This window comes from Typopeltis vanoorti, chromosome 6 (genome assembly GCF_054136105.1).
Source record: "Typopeltis vanoorti isolate ZY-2024b chromosome 6, IOZ_Tvanoo_1.0, whole genome shotgun sequence".
Classification (NCBI taxonomy): Eukaryota; Metazoa; Arthropoda; class Arachnida; order Uropygi; family Thelyphonidae; genus Typopeltis; species Typopeltis vanoorti.
Window position 1 is genome coordinate 104,093,764 of NC_143554.1, and position 17,348 is coordinate 104,111,111.

Here is a 17,348-nt window from a genome sequence, read left to right on the forward strand (position 1 = left end):
TGCACCTGGTACCTTATTGCTGTTAAACTGCTTAAGTGTTCCTTCAACTTCATGCCTAAATGGAGGAGGTTCCAAATCAAAATTTTCATAGTGAGAGGGCTCCTCCACATTTTCTTTATCCACTCTACTATACAGTTCCTCACAGTATTCTTTCTATCTGTTTTTGATTTCCATTTCATCTGTTAGTAATGCTCCATTCCTGTCTTTGATGACATTCAATTTGGGCTTAAAATTTTGTTTTAAGTCATGAACTAAATAAAATATCCTTTTATAATTGAGCCTCTTCGTCTGGAACTCTATCTCTTCACATTTATTAGTATAGAAATTTCCTTGTCCTGCTTAATGGCTCTTCTGACTTCTCTATGTAATCTCTAATATTCTTCAGTTCCTGTGTCTCTTTGTCTTTTCCAACCAGCTTCTTTTAATTAGTTCCCTGATATCCATGGGTCTCTTGGTCTTCTTATTGGGCCAAGAGACTTCTTGGCTGTATCCTGTATTATCACCTTGATTCCTTCCCAAAGCATTTCTGGTGAGTTCTCCTCATTGATCTCCAGAAAATCATCCAACCAAGTTGATGTTTCTTCTGTGAATCCACTAGGAATTACTCTAACATCCAATTTAGTGGAATGTGCCTGAGTTGGAAGTTTTTGGAGTCTTAGTCTTACTTTGGCTCTTACTAGCTGATGGTCTGTACCACAATCTGCTCCAGGACAAGTGTGCACATCAGAGAGAGATGTTTGTCCTCCACCTCTGGATAGCCAGGATGTAATCAATCTGGTGCCTTGACCCATCAATGTTAAATATCCAAGTATAGATCCGTTGTAGATTCTGGAAGCAGGTATTGGTAATAACTAATCTGTTAGCATGGACAAATTCCAACAGTCTTTCACCATGGTTTTGCGTTCACCTAGACCAAACATGCCACACTCCGACCTAACTCTCATACTCTTTCCCAGTTTTGCATTTAAGTCCCCTAAGATGTAAAGCATGTCTCTCCTTGGTAGGCAGTCCAAAACAGTTTGTAAGTTTTCATAGAATTCCTCACTCTCTTCTTCAGGCCTATCCATGTAGGGTACATAAACTATCACGATTAATACATTGGTAGGTTGAGCCTTAAGTCTAATAGAAAGTATCCTATCATTAATGGGGTTATAACCAAGAAGGCTTCTTGTCTGAGCTGTCTTCAGTATCACAGCTACCCATGATGTTTTGTCACCATCTGGTAAGCGCGTGAATAACTAGCTTACCGTCCTGTCTTTTGAAGTGACCTTCTCCATTCCATCTGGTCTCTGTAATTCCAGGATGTCAATCTTATACCTATCCATCTCTTTACAGACAATCTCAAGAGTGCCAATCTGTAGACCAGAAACATCCACGTGCCAATGTAAAATTCCCTTCTAATATTAATCTTATATCTGCTGTGTTGCTCATTCACAATATTACTGATTTTTGATGGAGACTGTAATATACTTCTCAAACGGAACCCTCTTCCTAAGCCCTGACCATGGCTCTGATTATTCTGTGTGAAACCAATGCAGCACGAAATACATTATAAGGCACAACCATATTAGCAGTTTGGAGTGAAGTCACTGCAAAATAGGAAAGATTCACTACTAGCCCTCGAATACTTTAATAGCATTGGGGGGGGGGGGTAGCAAGAAGAAAAGAAAAAAAGGAGAGAAAAGAAAACGGGGAGGGACCAGTCTACAGATAATATAACAGATGTATATTACGTGAAGTAAGGCATGGTCCAGCATCAGGTACCTCGGGTTTGCCATGTCCGTACTCACTAAAGTGAGTCCTTGAGGTACACACCATTCTATGAGAGAGAAAAATATAGCTCTCACCCACTTCTACACTGCATTCATTCTCAACTTCAAGGATGCCCTCTCATTATCTCCCCCACCCTCCATAAAATAAAAAAATTCCATCTACTGGAATCCTGTATCTTTTCACAAGTTGGTAAGTCCCACCAATGATATCATCCCTCTTTATCCACTTGCTAGTATCTGCAGTCTACAAATACTCAATTGGTCTTCATAATCTGTATTTCACAATTCCTATATCATCTTTAAACACCCAAAATAACCACATGGATAAAATAATATTAAAAATATAAGCTTAGTATCTTATTACAATAGTACCCAAATATTTTATTTACTCCAAAGGACATTTTGCATTTAGGTATTCACATGCATACACATCAAGGCTGGTTTGGTGGTTAATACTCTCCTTTACAGACTCTGCACATCACTACATCAACCAGAAGAACAGAAAGCACACAGCAGTCCAAGTGAAGTTGTATCAAAGCTTGTAGAGAGGCAAAAATGACATCCTTCAGCATAGCAATTATCCACAGAGTTATTTGCAATCTTTGTTATATGGTCTCAAACTTCAAATTCCTATTTATTAAAACTCAAAGATGCCTAGCCTGATCAGTTTCTTCTGGCATAATGCCAATATATTGTCATTACACCAAAGTGCATGACTTCATATTTACTAGCACTGAAATAACAGCTATTTTCGCATGCCCACAATTCCAGCAACATTGCTAATTACCATTCCTATATTTGCATCATCAGCAAGCAGCTATATTGTAATCCTCAATGTTATTAATGTAAAGATTGAACAACAATGGAACAAGGAATGATCTATATGGTACACTACTCATCACCTTAAATCTTGCAGACACGAATTCCCCATAAACTACTTTTAGTCAGTCATCCCTCCTCTTTTCCCAGTTAATAGTTTATAATCCAATGACAAATTCTCCAATTTATGCAACAGATTTCATGCTGTATCCATTCCCCTTGCTCAGTGATAACATTATTATAAAATGTGAGCAAGTTGCTTAAACATAATTTTCCCTTAGTAAATAGCAAAGGTTGGTTAATTGGAAGAGCCTCTGCTACTAATGGCTCAGCAAAAAGTCAAGCAAGTTTGAGCGCGGTTAGTAGTTGGAAGGGATTCAACTGTCTGATGCTGTGGCACACTCTCCCTCAATGAGTCTTTGGACTCCCTGGAGGTGTCACATAATAATAACACCTAATAACAATAACATGCAGTTGATTGCAAAGCACAGATTCTCTGCCAATCCCTTTCTGTATACAAGATCTTACTAATTTTATTGAAAATCTTCACAACTACTTCAGTGATAATGATAAGTTTAAGTTAGACACATCAATCTTTGCACCCTTGAGCAATGGCATTATCCATTCTTTCCACTCCTGCAGAATCTTACATGTTCTGAGGATCGAATTATATAGCCTTTTTTCTTCCTAGGCTTCTATTTCAAGTAGGGATATGACTTGAAAACATTCAACATTCAACCTGACTGCATGTCAGTTGAATGTTTTTTACCAATGTGCTGTCATCACTGTTTGTTTAATTTAGCAATTTTTCAAAGTAATTATTCCATACATCAAGGATATCTTTTTCTCCAGTTTTCATGTCACTTTTATCAACTCTAATTCCTTTTACATTGCTCTTACCTCAATTTCTGAGCTTTATCAACAACCTCCAGAATATCTGCCACCTTCTTGATATTTATTTTCTATGTTCTTACCAAAGTCTTCCCATGACTTTTGTTTAGCTAGTTTTAGAAAGTGTTTAGCTTTCTTACATTTGTCTTTGTATTCTCTAAGAGCACAAGCTGACTAATTTTCCAGGAACTTTTGATATGCTTTCTTCTTTTCCTTCACTGCCTATTTAACTTCCTGTATACACCATGGCGTTCTGATTTTTCTATCCTTGCAGACATCACCGCATGCTTCTCTGGCTGAATCAATCAATGTTTTCTTTTAGGGTTTGTCAGTGAATCTCAAAGGTTTGGTTCCTGGTTCTCAAACTCTTTCATTTTTTCTTAAATAACATTTATGTATTTTGGTCTACAGTTTAACATCTGAGAGCCTTTGAACTTTTATTTGCTTCAAAACTTTCTTACATGTTCTTTTCAATATGAAATTCAATTCAATCTGCTCAAGACTAAATGGTGATCACTTTCAATTTCAAATCCTCTGTACACTCTAGTGTCCTGCACCAGGGAGAAAACATCATTATCAACAATAACATAGTTAATGAGACTTTTCTTATTCCTTGCCTTTTCTCTCCATGTGAATTTGTGCATACTTTTATGTTGAAACATGGTATGGTATTAGTAATAACCAGTCCATGTCCTGAGCAAAATTCCAACAGGCATTTGCCATTATTATAGCTTTGCTCTTTTCTCCAAATTTTTCCAAATTATTTTTGTATGTCTGACAATCATTTCTTACCATCCTATTTAGATCCCCCCTACAAGGACCAACTCTTCCTTTTTCATTGTGTCGGTTGCTTTCTCTAAAGCCTGTAAAAGTTCCTCCACTTCTACCTTAGTAGAATCTTCTGTGGGACCATAGGCATAAATAAGTCTCATTGTCCAGTTCCCCAATCTCATATTTGCCCACATTACTGTACTTGATATTGCCTGCCACTTGAGAAGATTAGCCTCATATTTAGTGATGAATACTATGGCTACTCCTTCTTTTCCATGATTGTCATTGGCTGAATATAACATTTTGTATTTATTGATCAGAAAGATCTCACCAGTTTTTGCCTTTTTTGTTTCAGTCACCCCTATTATGTTGATCTAGTACTTATCTAATTTCTCAGCTGGCTCCATTTGTTTGGTATTCAGGCTTCTTATACTGATAGTATCAATCGTGAACTCTGGTGACGTTGAGTTGTGGGTGTGTTTCAGAATTTGTTCCAGTAGCTGACTTTTCACTGTTTGTCCTGGTTCCCTGGTGAAAAAAACGGAGGGGGGGGGGAACCTTGTTTTAACCAGGCAATGCCCTAATCAGCATGAAATTCTGTCATGTTGTACCATCATTTTATTTGTAGTTTTAGCCAATAAAAATAACAATTTGGTCAGATAAATCCCAAATTTCAAACTCATCCTCCATTCATTCTCGTAGACAGGCTTATATGTTGGTTATGCATTATTAAATCACTTAAGGAATTGAACAACGTAGATACAAATATAAATTAAATTACACTTTAATAAATATTTCCGATATTTCAGCAACATCACGTTGCTATCTTCAAAAGGAACTTACAAAAAAAGGCACGTGCACGTAGGCACTACAACACAGTAAATGAGAATGAAGAGATTAAGCTATTGTTCTCCTAAAAGTCCTGATGGTGCCCTGTAGTGGGCTAAGTAAGTGTTTTTGGCCATTGGGCTGAAGGTCTGCTGATGTAAGTTTCCCAAATTTGGGGCAGTCACATACAACCAAATTTGTTGAGGTTTGGAGAGTTTCTTAGGGCTGAGGCTGAGTCCATAAATAGTCTTTCGAATTTCTATTTGCTACGGTGTATTACTGTAGCTTTCTTCCACCATATTCTGTGGCGTGTATCCAGAGCATGGTCTGCAAGACCAGAATGGCTGTACTTGTGAGAACGAATGTAGTCCTCGTGTTCAGAAATTCTGATATTCGATGTCCTGCCTGTTTGGTTAAAGTAAGACAGTTTACAACTGCAAGGGACCTGGTATACACCAGGTAGATCTAGGGGAAGTGGTTGGTCTTTGGTGGAGCGGATAAGGGATGCCAATTTTCTGTAAGGCCTGTAACAGGAGGTCAGGTCATATTTTTTTTTTAAATTTTGGTGATTTTTTCCGAGGTTCCTCGGATGTAGGGAATGGTGATGGATTTAGAGTAATCCTTGTTGTGGAGGGTGGGGGTGCTGTGGTTTGTAGGTTTTAATATTTTTTGGATTTTTTTTGGGGGGGGGGGGATTGCCATTGGCTGAGAAAGTGTTGAGGATGTGATTTCGTTCAGTGTTTAGGGCCATGTCGTTAGAACAGATTAGTTTAGCTCTGTTGTATAGTGGTTTCACCACTCTGTATTGCTGTGAGGGGGGGGGGGGGAATTGTTGGTGAATGTATCTGCCTGTATGGGTGGGTTTTCTATAAACTGAAAAACCAAGGTTTGTTCAGGCTGGCAGGTGACTAGTGTGTCTAGGAAAGGGAGGCTGTTGTTTTTCTCTTTTTCCAGGGTGAACTTGATTCTGGGGTGTTGGTTGTTTAAGTGTGATAAGAAGAAGAGGAGTGTTTCAGAGCCATGTGGCCAAATAGCAAACACATCATCAACATAGCAAAGCCATATGGTTGGTTTTTGTGGGGCAGAGGCTAAGGCTTTTTTCCTTCAAAGGTCTCCATAAAGAAATTGGCCAAGGGTGGGGAGAGTGGTGAACCCATGGCTGTCCCCTCTATTTGTTTGTAGAATTTTTCCTGCCAAACGAAATAGCCTGAGTTTATTGTGAACTGAAATAGGGCTGAGATATTGGGAGAAAATTTAGCTTGGATTAGCTCTAAAGTTTCCTTGAGTGGCACATTTGTGAATAAGGAGGAGATGTCAAAGCTGACCATTTTGTTAGTATGTTGGAGTGTAAGGTTTTCTATGCTGGCTTTGAAGTGGGCTGAGTTTTTTATGTGTGATGGTGTGTTGCCAGTATAACGTGTGAGCTCTCTGGCCAAATGTTTAGCTAATTCGTATGTGGGGGAATCAATGCCATCCACTATGGGAAGTAATCGCACATTTTCTTTATGTATTTTTGGGAGTCTGTAAATACGGGGGGGGGGGGGGGTATAGAGTTAAACGGCTTTAATCTGTTGGTAACTTCTACAGGCCAAGAAGTGACTTTCTTAAGGAGCCCGTAAAGTTTTCTAATTTGTGAGTTGGTGGGATTGTATTCGATAGAAAGGTAAGTAGACCGATCTAATAGAAGACATTAAGCTTACGTGTGTAGTCCTTTTGGTTAAGTACTACAGTTGCATTTCCCTTATCCGCTGTGGTGATAACTAATTCTTTATTATTCTTCATTTCCTAGAGAGCTTTATATTCCTTGTTGGATATGTTGGTTTTTGGTGGTCTTGCTTTGGAGAGGACACAAGCTACATTCAGTCTTACACTGTTGGTGATTTGATGTGGAAGGTGGCAGATTCCGCCACTTTTTTTTTTGCCTTTTTTTAAGTTCCTTTTGAAGATGGCAACGTGACATTGCCGAAATATTGGAAATATTTATTAAAGTGTAATTTAATTTATATTCGTACCTACGTTGTTCAATTCTTTAAGTGATTTAATAACCTCATTCGTTAGGTATCCAGGTAGATATCTAACAGGATGCTTCGGGAGAATGTGAGGATTGGACACTAGGTAAGCTCTGGTCGGTTCTCGCATTCCTTCAAAGGCTATGTGGAGGTCTCCTGTCAGTTATACAGCTTTGACCTTCAAGCACCAGTTATTGTTTTCATGAAGAAAAAATATCTTAACAAGGTATAGATAAATATTTGCCAACAAACTCTTTTGAAATCAGTATCTGTTTAAGAGTAACTTTGTTAGGACCAATATAATATAGTGTTTAATTGTCACATGTCACTATCAGTCATTTTAATTTTCCAACAAAATTAGAAATTGTTAAGGATAGAAATGCAGTAAGAATTGTCTTGAAGATTTTGGAAAAAGTGGAGAAGAATGTCGAAATATATTCGTTTTGCTCAAATTGTTCTACTGACATATTATAATACATATACAATTTTAATTTGACCAATGAAATTTTTCAACCATATTCACAAAGACAATGAGTCTAATGATTAGATACACATATTCATAAGAATAAAGAATACTCAAGTATTATTATTTCAAATACTTTGGCCAGAAATTAATGGGTTATCATCAGAGAATGTGCTGGAATGCCTACATACATGGTTACAAAATCAAATGAGATGACAATTAAAGTCAAAACTAAAATTAAAATGGTTAAATAACATTATATTACAAAAAAAAAAAAAAGTGGTGGGGATAGAAGACTATTCCCTTCCATTGCCATTTATGAGGATGACTCTCTCAAATCTTGGCAGTGAGTAGGCAGTCATTCCAATTTCATTTTGGGTACTGTAGAAATCCTACAGCACTCTCTTTAAATAACTGCTCAAACCTAAAATAGCACCAATATAAAATGCAAGTATAGGACTAGAGGATACTGTAGTCCAGTTGTCACTCCATGCTGAACAAGACCAGATTTTTTAAATTTATTGTTGTTGAGATAAGATAAGTGTTCTTGTAGTTGCCCTTCACATCTAGTTTGACCAATGCATCAGCAGAGGCACTCACACTGAACCTTGTAAACACTTGGGGTGGGGGCTGCTTATCTTTCATGAATGGTAACTAGAGGAGATTTTGTTGATATGGAAGAATGTAAGGACTAAATTTGTCTTTTTTCAGGGTCTCTGCAATCGCCTCACAGATAATGGCTATGTAGGAGATATAGAGATATGCCATACAGGTTCACAGTTCTTAGAATTAGGTTCATATGTGTCCAGGATGCATTTAAACTTCCTCGAGATTTAGAATGATGCATTTGGATGGTGTTCAGTTCTTGTTGGAGAACTTGGGAAATGGAGCAGATAATGTGTGCACTATTGAGAAAAGATTTGAAGATACCTATTTTTTTGAGATTGATAATGGGCTGACTCTTGTTTTATGTAGCAATCTGTTTAGGTGGTCTACCGTGAACAGATGTATTTCAGATGGGGGTAGTGGAAGGCTAATTTACCATTCTTTTCTTTCTCCGGTGAAGCTGATGTGTGTGTGTGGGGATAGTTCATTTTGGTTTAAAAAAAAAAAAAAAAAAAGCAGTAGAAATGATTCTGAGTCTGGCTAGATGGCAAACACATCATCCACATAATGTCCCTATCTTATATCAACAACAATAAGCCAGAAAAATCTGGCCTTGCTCAGCATGGAGTAGGCACTGAAAACAATATCCTCTAGTCCAATATCTACCTTTTACATCAGTGCCATTTTAGGTTTGAGTGGCTATTTAAAGAGAGTTTCAAAGTGCTTCTGAGGTGCCAAATTTAAATAGGAATGACTACCTATCCATTGCAAGATTTGGGAGATGCTCATCCTCATAAATGGCAATGGCAGACAATAGTCTGCTTGCCCCATCCCACACTTTTTTTTTTAAATATAATGATGTGTCATTCAATTTTTATTTATTTAAATTTCAAAATTTATTTATCTTGTATATCTGACAATCTTTACTATGTCACAAGTGCCATTAGAAATTTATTTTACAAAAATAAAATATTATTATTATTATTATTATTATTATTATTACCACGGGCTACTCCAGGAGTCCTTAGACTCATCGAGGGAGGCCCTAAACATCATGTTCACACAGCTGTTCAACATTCTCACAGTATCTATCATACCTTGCCTTGAACTCGCTCACTGTCATAGCACCCACAACAGACTCTGGCAGCTTATTCCACTCATTTACCACTCTAAAAGTAAAGAACCCAGCTCTAACACCCCTGCTAACCACGCTCTTGCCCAGCTTCCATGGGTGTCCCCTAGTTCTCCCACCACCAGTCCTGATCTCAAAAATATCATCTGAATTAATCCTATAGAATCCTTTTAGCAATTTGAATGTCTCAATCATATCTCCCCTCTTTCGCCTATCAACTAGTTTCTGCAACCCACAAATCTTCAACCTGTTCTCATATGGTGCATTCCATAGACCTGCTATCATCTTAGTCACTCGCCTCTGGATCCTCTCAACCTCCTCCCCATCAAGAAGGAACCGAGGTGACCAAATCTGGGCACAGTAGTCGAGATGAGGTCTTATCAGGGCTCGGTACAGAGGTACAATAATTTGTTTTTCTCTGCTCGTCAAGGTATTTTTCATCAACCAAGTGAGTTGATGAGCTGATTTAGCTACTTTCGCAATGTGCCCCCTAAACTTCATCTCCCTATCCACCAACACTCCCAAGTCCCTGGCCTCATCAATCTCTTGGAGTACAGTTCCACCAATGTGGTATACTGCTGCTAATCTTTTCACTCCGAAATGCATAAGCTTACATTTTGTCACATTAAATTGACATCCATTCTCCTTAGTCCAGAACTCCAATCTATCTAAGTCATCTTGCAAGACTTTGACATCTTCTGCATTCACTATCGCCCTACCCAACTTTGCATCATATTAACTAATCTAGTGAAATTGTAGAACCTATTTTTTTCTCAAGTGTAAAGAAATTTGTTTTTTAGTGATTAAACTATGAGGGATGTTCCAACAGTTATGACTCTATTTTGATACTTCTTCCCCCAAAAGATATATGCCAGTTAAATAAAAAAAAAAATAAAAGGTAGGGGTGAAATCTCTGATTTATTTTCACAAATATTTCACAACTAATCTGCCTTACTTACAAAATATTTTCTCCACCACATAACAAGCTCTAAAACTATCATAATAAACATTATGATTGTTTTTGGAAACATATTTCCAGCATTGCTTTGACATGTTTATTACTTTTGAAATGGACACCAACAAGGGGAGTCTTAATTTAAGGAAATAACAAGATGTCTGACAGGAATTTCACAGAAGGATCCACCTCAATGGATCCATTTTGAAAATGACAAAAAGATCAGAGCAGAGGAGTGAAAATGGTTCTAAACACAATGTAAAGACCTTCATGATAACAGCTTTGAAAAACTCATTACACAATGGAAAAAAAAAAGATAAAAGGGAAGGAGAGATTAAGTTGGGAAATAGTGCATGAAAATAAAGTAGAGACTTTGAATTATCTCAAATTATGGCATGAGATGAATTTCATCACCGAATGTGAGATCACTGCCCTGCTAATTGGAGGCCTGAAATGGCTTGAAAAATTTCCATGTTTGGTCACCAGAGCAGGGTTTTTATTATTATTTTATTATTGTGTCATCTACAAGGAATCCAAGGACTCATCGGGGGAGGGCACCTATTCTACTCTCTCTCCACCACTCAATCCACCAACTACAGCAAACTGCAATTACCATTATCATCTATGCCAATGATATCTACTGCCCACCGCCACCAGAAGTATTTTCACAAACAATCAAACATCCATGCCCACAGTGGGATTCGAACCTGCAGCCTTTCAGCTGGAGAGCGAATACGCTAACCACTTAGCCAAACAGGGTGGCAACCAGGATTTCAGGACTATGTAAAAATAAATTTAAAACATTAGAAAAAAAAAAATAATAATAAACTTGATAAAAATGTAAAAAAAAAAAAAAAAAAAAAAAAAAAAAATCCTTAGCCCACTTGTGGCAGAAGCATACTATAGGTTTCCTAATAACCTTCCAAGAGTGGGATCCACATAAAAATAAAACAATCCCCACCAAATTATGTTTTGGATATGAGGTATCACAACATTGGAATCTTAGCCTCAAAGTAACACTTAAAACCTTTATATTTATATGTATTATACAAAATTAATGACTTTTAGAATACTAACTTGGAGATGTTTCTTTTTTCTTTGAATTCCCTTTCTTTTCTCTCTGTAAACATTCCAGAAATTATGAATGAAGTTAAGGTATCGGCGAAGTGTTGGATTGCTTTGACATGAATTATGAATTTTCAAAAAGCCAGAAAGTAATGTTTCACCCATTATTTCAGGAAGAGATTTATTAGCACTTGAGCTATCATCACTAGGAAGCGATTCATTCAAAAGATTTAAAGGAACCTAAAAAAGTCAATAAAAATGCAATATAATTTTACATTGCATAAAATGATGTGAGAAAAAAAAATTAAAGATAGAAAGAAAGAGAGATCAAGGAATATAACATTTAAGAATATAAGTTGCATGTAACAAGATATTTCATAACATTTGTTCAAAGTTTAAAACAATAAAATTAACTTACAAGATATTAATTTCCATGCTAATTTGCAACTTGATACTTACTTACTTGAGAGATGGTTACAAAGAAAAATAATATTTTTACAGCTATGTACAAAAAAAAAAGTAGACGCCACAAAAAAATTCAACTTCTCTGCCTCATCTGTACCACTTTAGAAGCAGTAGTGACACCTCTTCTAAGATGAGAAAATCCCATAACTCTTTGTCTCCCATCTGTTCACGAAAGATAAAGATTTATCGTAAAAAAAAAAAAAGGAAAAAAGGGGAAGGGCACTTCTTAATTGGATTGCTAACAAATCTTCAGCTGAAAAGCTCTATAAAGGTTTTATGCATCACTAATTGGATTTGAATTGTCTTTACAGGCAGGAACAAACCATAATCAATCAAATTTTCCTCTCATTACCAAACAATGGTGCAAGACTTTCAACAACAATTTTTCTCTGAGAGTAAGTCATGATATTACAACAGAATTCATTGGCAAGTAGTCCTGAGTGAAGAATAATTACATTTAAGAAATAGTCTTAAATGTAATAAGGAAAAAAATATTAAATCTCAGTTTCAAATATATTAAGTAGTTTTACATAGTTTGGGTTTCATATACATATAAATACTCAATAAAAGAAAGTACAAAGTCAATAACAGTACCTTTTTTTCTATATTAAAAGATAATAAGTTTATGTTATCTATGAACAATAAAGTTAATAGCATAAACTCATTTTATGAATAAAAATCTCATCTTAAAGGCATTATACTATCATATGCCATGCAAGAATAACAATTATAATAATTATAATAGGGATGCTTAAGGGTCAATGCTATATAACCGAGAGGAGACCTCCACATAGCCTTTAAAGGAATGCGGAGAACCGACCAGGGGTTCTGACCTAATGTCTAATCCTCACCTTCTTGTGGTGCACCCTGTTGGGTATCTACTTGGATACTGAACGAACAAGGATGGGCTGGCAATTTAGAATTTACCCGACCAAATTGTATTCTTATTGGCTTAAACCAAAATACAAAATGATGGTACAACATGACAAAATTTCATGCTGGCTGAGGCATTGCCCGGTTAAACAAGGCCTCCGTTGTTTTCGCCAAGGAACCAGGGTGAACAGCGAAAAGTCAGCTACTGGAACAAATCTGAAAACACACCCCAACTCAACATCACGAGAGTTAAAGATCAGTACTATCAACATAAGAAATTTGAATGGCAAAGAAATGGAGCTAAATGAGGAATTAGATAAGTACCGGACTGACATAATAGGGGTGACTGAAACAAAAAAGACAAAAACTGGTGAGATCTTTCTGAGCAATAAATACAAAACGTTATATTCATGAAATGACAATCAAGGAAAAGAAGGAGTAGCCATAGTATTCAACACAAAATACGAGGCTAATCTTCTTGAATGACAGGCAGTCTCAAGTAGAGTGATGTGGGCAAATATCAGAATGGGGAATTGGACAATGAGACTTATTTGTGCCTGTGGTCCAACAAAAGGTTCTACTAAGGTAGAAGTGGAGGAATTTTTTGATGCTTTAGAAAAAGCAACTGACACGATGAAAAAGGAAAAGGTGGTCCTTGTTGGGGATCTAAATAGCAGAGTAGGAAATGATTGTCAGACATACAAAAATATTTTGGAAAAATTTGGAGAAAAGAACAAAGCTAATAATAATGGCAAATACCTATTGGATTTCTGCTCAGGAAATGGCCTGGTTATTGCTAACATCATGATCCAACATAAAAATATGCACAAATTCACATGGAGAGAAGAGGCAAGGAATAAGAAAAGTCTCATTGACTATGTTATTGTTGATAGTGATGTTTTCTCCCTGGTGCAGGACACCAGAGTGTACAGAGGATTTGAAATTGAAAGTGATCACTATTTAGTCTTGAGCAGGATAAAATGGAATTTCATATCGAAAAGAATAACATGTAAGAAAGTTTTAAAGCGAATAAAAGTTGAGTAGCTCTCAGATGTGAACCGTAGACTAAAATACACAAAGATTATTGAAGAAAAAATGAAAGAGTTTGAGAACAGCAACTAAACCTTGGAGATTCAGTGGCAAGCCTTGAAGAAAACCTTGATTGATTCAGCCAGAGAGGCATGTGGTGAGGTTATCTGCAAGGATAAAAATATCAGACCTCCCTGGTGGACACAGGACATTAAAGAGGCAGGTGAAGGAAAAGAAGAAAGCATATCAAAAGTTCCTGTCAAATAAGTCAGCTCGTGCTCTTAGAGAATACAGAGACAAATGCAAGAAAACTAAACACTGTGTAAAACTAGCTAAACAAAAGTCATGGGAGGATTTTGGCAAGAACATAGAAAATAAATATCAAGAAGGTGGTAAGATATTCTGGAGTTTGTTGAAGAAGCTTAGAAATGGAGGAAAGAGTGCTGTAAAAGAAGTTAGAGATGATAAATGTAACATGAAAACTGGAGAACAAGATATGCTTGAAGTATGGAGTAACTACAGCCAAACGCTGAGAGTTCTTCTCAGTGACAGGGTGAGTCTGTTACTGAGGGGAACAATGCTGAGTTTTGATCCTTCGGGTCACTCACTGTTGGGTGATCTGAGGTATCTCATGAGTTTTTGGAGAGGTAAACCCCATATTTAATACAGGGAAACTGGTTGGTAGTTTGATCCTGGCAGAGAACAGTATTTGCTCTCTTAAGGTTTTTGCTTTAGGGAGCTTTTGGATCAAATTTGGCATGGCCTGTATTAGGGCCTCCTTGGCTGATGCTTTTCCCTGGAATATGAATGGTTCTGCTTGGTGATAGGGGAGCCTGTACTGAGCAGAGCCACTGCTGAGTTAAATGATCAGTCAGGTTGCTCATTGCTGGGTGATCTTAGTGATCTCACAAGTTTCTGAAGTAATTCTAGCACATAAACAACGAAACTGGTCTGGGTAGTGACCCCCTCTCATAATGCATAGAATTATACATACTCGTAAGGATATGGGCTTTGCATTATGGGATTCTAAGGCAAGTGATGTGAAGTCATCATCTTCTATATATGAGTTGCCCCAGACCTGAAAATAGTTCAGGTGCAAAGTTGTTTGCTTACACTTGGATAACAGATTAAACCAAGTATATAATTTCTTGGTATTCTTAATTTATTTGCAGTTATATGTGAAGTTAGGATATGGAAAGAATAGGCTAAAAAAAGACAACCACCCTCCTTGTGCTAGAGTCAACTCATTAGCACAAGGAGGGTGGTTGAGCATTTCAACCTGCTTGTGAACCAGACATATCTGCACTTTTACTGGATGAGTAAATGCACACGTAAATTTCTGTGGGAACTGCTAAAGGAATAAAGAACTGCACTATCTGAAACAGAACCTTGCACTTAATGGTTATGAACCACAACAGATCCCTGACATTCACTACAGAGCCTTGGTTTCTATCCCTTATATTGGCAATCATTCTCTCAAAATTGTCAATCTCTTGAAATCTCATGACAAGAGTCATAAGATTTCAGGAGATTGGCAATTTCAAGAGTCAAACCCATTGTGACTATATAAGATCTGTTACATACACCTACAGACCACAACCCTAACAACAAACATCCTGGAGTTTACAATATTCCATGTTCTTGTGGCCTTGCATATGTAAGGCAAACATCTAGAAGTTTGGAAATTAGAGAAAAAGCATATTGGAGAAACAATATAGAAGACAGTTCAGAGTTAGTTTTCCACTCTATCACCACAATATTGAATGGGACAAGAGCTCCATGCCTTACATAGAAGATAATTGCAGTGCCCACAACATCAAAGAGGCTACAATGGTTATTCACTCAACAGAAACCAAGGAATGATTTTATGTGATATTTGGAAGTCACTTATTAGATCTTTCAACATGTCGGACTTTAACTTGTCTGCTATTTCATTATTATGTCATTATTCACCACTTATTGTATATTTTTTGTTCTGCCTAACCCAGAAGAAGCCACTAGCATATATGACGAAAGTGTTAGTTATCATTTGTAAAAATTGAAACCAAATTACACTAGTCTGAACATCTAGTAATAACAACAAACCAATATGCAATAAACATGAAAAGATCCTATCTGATCTCATCATCATGGCAATTAAACAAGATAAATTAAGGGGTACTCCTAAACTGAAGCAGGCAAAATAGCTGTAATTATAACAAGATAAATTAATTTATTACTTTATACATTACTTTTGAACCAACTAAACTCCACTAAATATCTCATTATTTCATGAACCATCTGGCAAGCTTGCAGTTACATTTCTTTTTCTAAAATCTGATGACCAATCGAAAAAAGGGCAGCACACTGTTATTAATATTACTAACAGTGTGCTGCCCTGACAGGTATATTACAGTGTTTTGTTTTTTGATTCTTAACTTTTTAGAACCATAATTTTTTTTCTGATTCATTATTGGTTTTTTATGCATGTGTTATTTCTGCTGTTTGGTATATACTACGTTCTTCGCTTACTGTTTCTTCACGTTCAATATTTTTTTTCCAAATGTCATACCATTTCAGCTCAATTGTTAACCCCTGTACTAAATAATATTGCAACTGTACTGCTGGTATTTTAATCATATGGAATATAGAACAACTGGTATTAAAGTAATTTATCAAGACACTAACTAGTTTCATTTGCACAGATTTTCATAATGACAAGGATATGATAGAAAAGATCTAGAGAAGATTCACAAAGGTGGTCAGTGGAATGTGGAGTATGAGGACAGATTGAGAGAATATAAATTGCAAAGCCTCGTGAATAGGTGGAGGAGGGGAGGGATATGATTGAGACATATAAGCTAGTTAGAGGTTGTTATCAGATTGACATGGAAGAGATTTTTCATAGAATGGGAGAGGGGGTAGAACAAGAGGCCATCTCTGGAAACTATATAATGAGGGTGTGAGCAAGGAATGAGGAGAAGGTTCTTTATATGGAAAGTGGTTGGTGAGTGGAATGCATCGCCTGAATTGTTGTGAATGTAGACAGGTTGAATCAGTTTAAGGCACATAATAATAATATTATGTCATCCCTACTTTAAAAAATATGGACCTAGGTATGTCAAATTAATACTCTTTCCATTACAACAAATAAATTAAATTAATTTTTTTTTTGTCTACAGGTTGGAATATACAGATGTTCCATTACAATAAAAAGACAAGCCACATTAAAATTTCAGAATATCCTAAATGTTCAAAGCATCCCCCTATGCAGAATAATACATAACCTATATGTTGGTTCTAAACTCTAAATCTGTTTGGTGTAAATGGAGCCTTTTCTACAGTGATATAAAGCTGATACTTCAGTTGTAAATTGGCAATTAAAATTGAGAATATAAAGGAAGATGGTAAGATGTAAATTATATGTAAGGGATGTTCACTATATGCAGTAGTATTACTTAACAAACACAACTATTGGTATTTTATCATACAACCAAATTAGTACTAAAGTTATTTATTAAGACACTAACTAGTTTTATGAAATTTCCTTGTTTCAAAAAATCAGTAGATAAAGAGTGATTAAAAAAAAAAAAAAAATTAAGTTACAGCATGTAACAATCACAATAAACTATTTAAAAGCAAGAATAACGATAGAATGCTCGCATGCACTATCTGGACATTTAATGGTTGT

The 17,348-nt window shown here is 36.4% G+C and overlaps 1 protein-coding gene across 1 annotated transcript in view; it reads right to left on the minus strand.

Annotated features, from left to right (window-relative positions):
• btv (dynein cytoplasmic heavy chain beethoven) overlaps nucleotides 1-17,348 on the minus strand; it is a 1,245,321-nt gene that overhangs the window by 464,407 nt on the left and 763,566 nt on the right. The window contains exon 48 of the mRNA XM_090394552.1: nucleotides 11,324-11,551. Within this exon, the coding sequence (XP_090250678.1) occupies nucleotides 11,324-11,551 (228 nt within the window). The remainder of the gene's footprint in view (nucleotides 1-11,323; nucleotides 11,552-17,348) is intronic.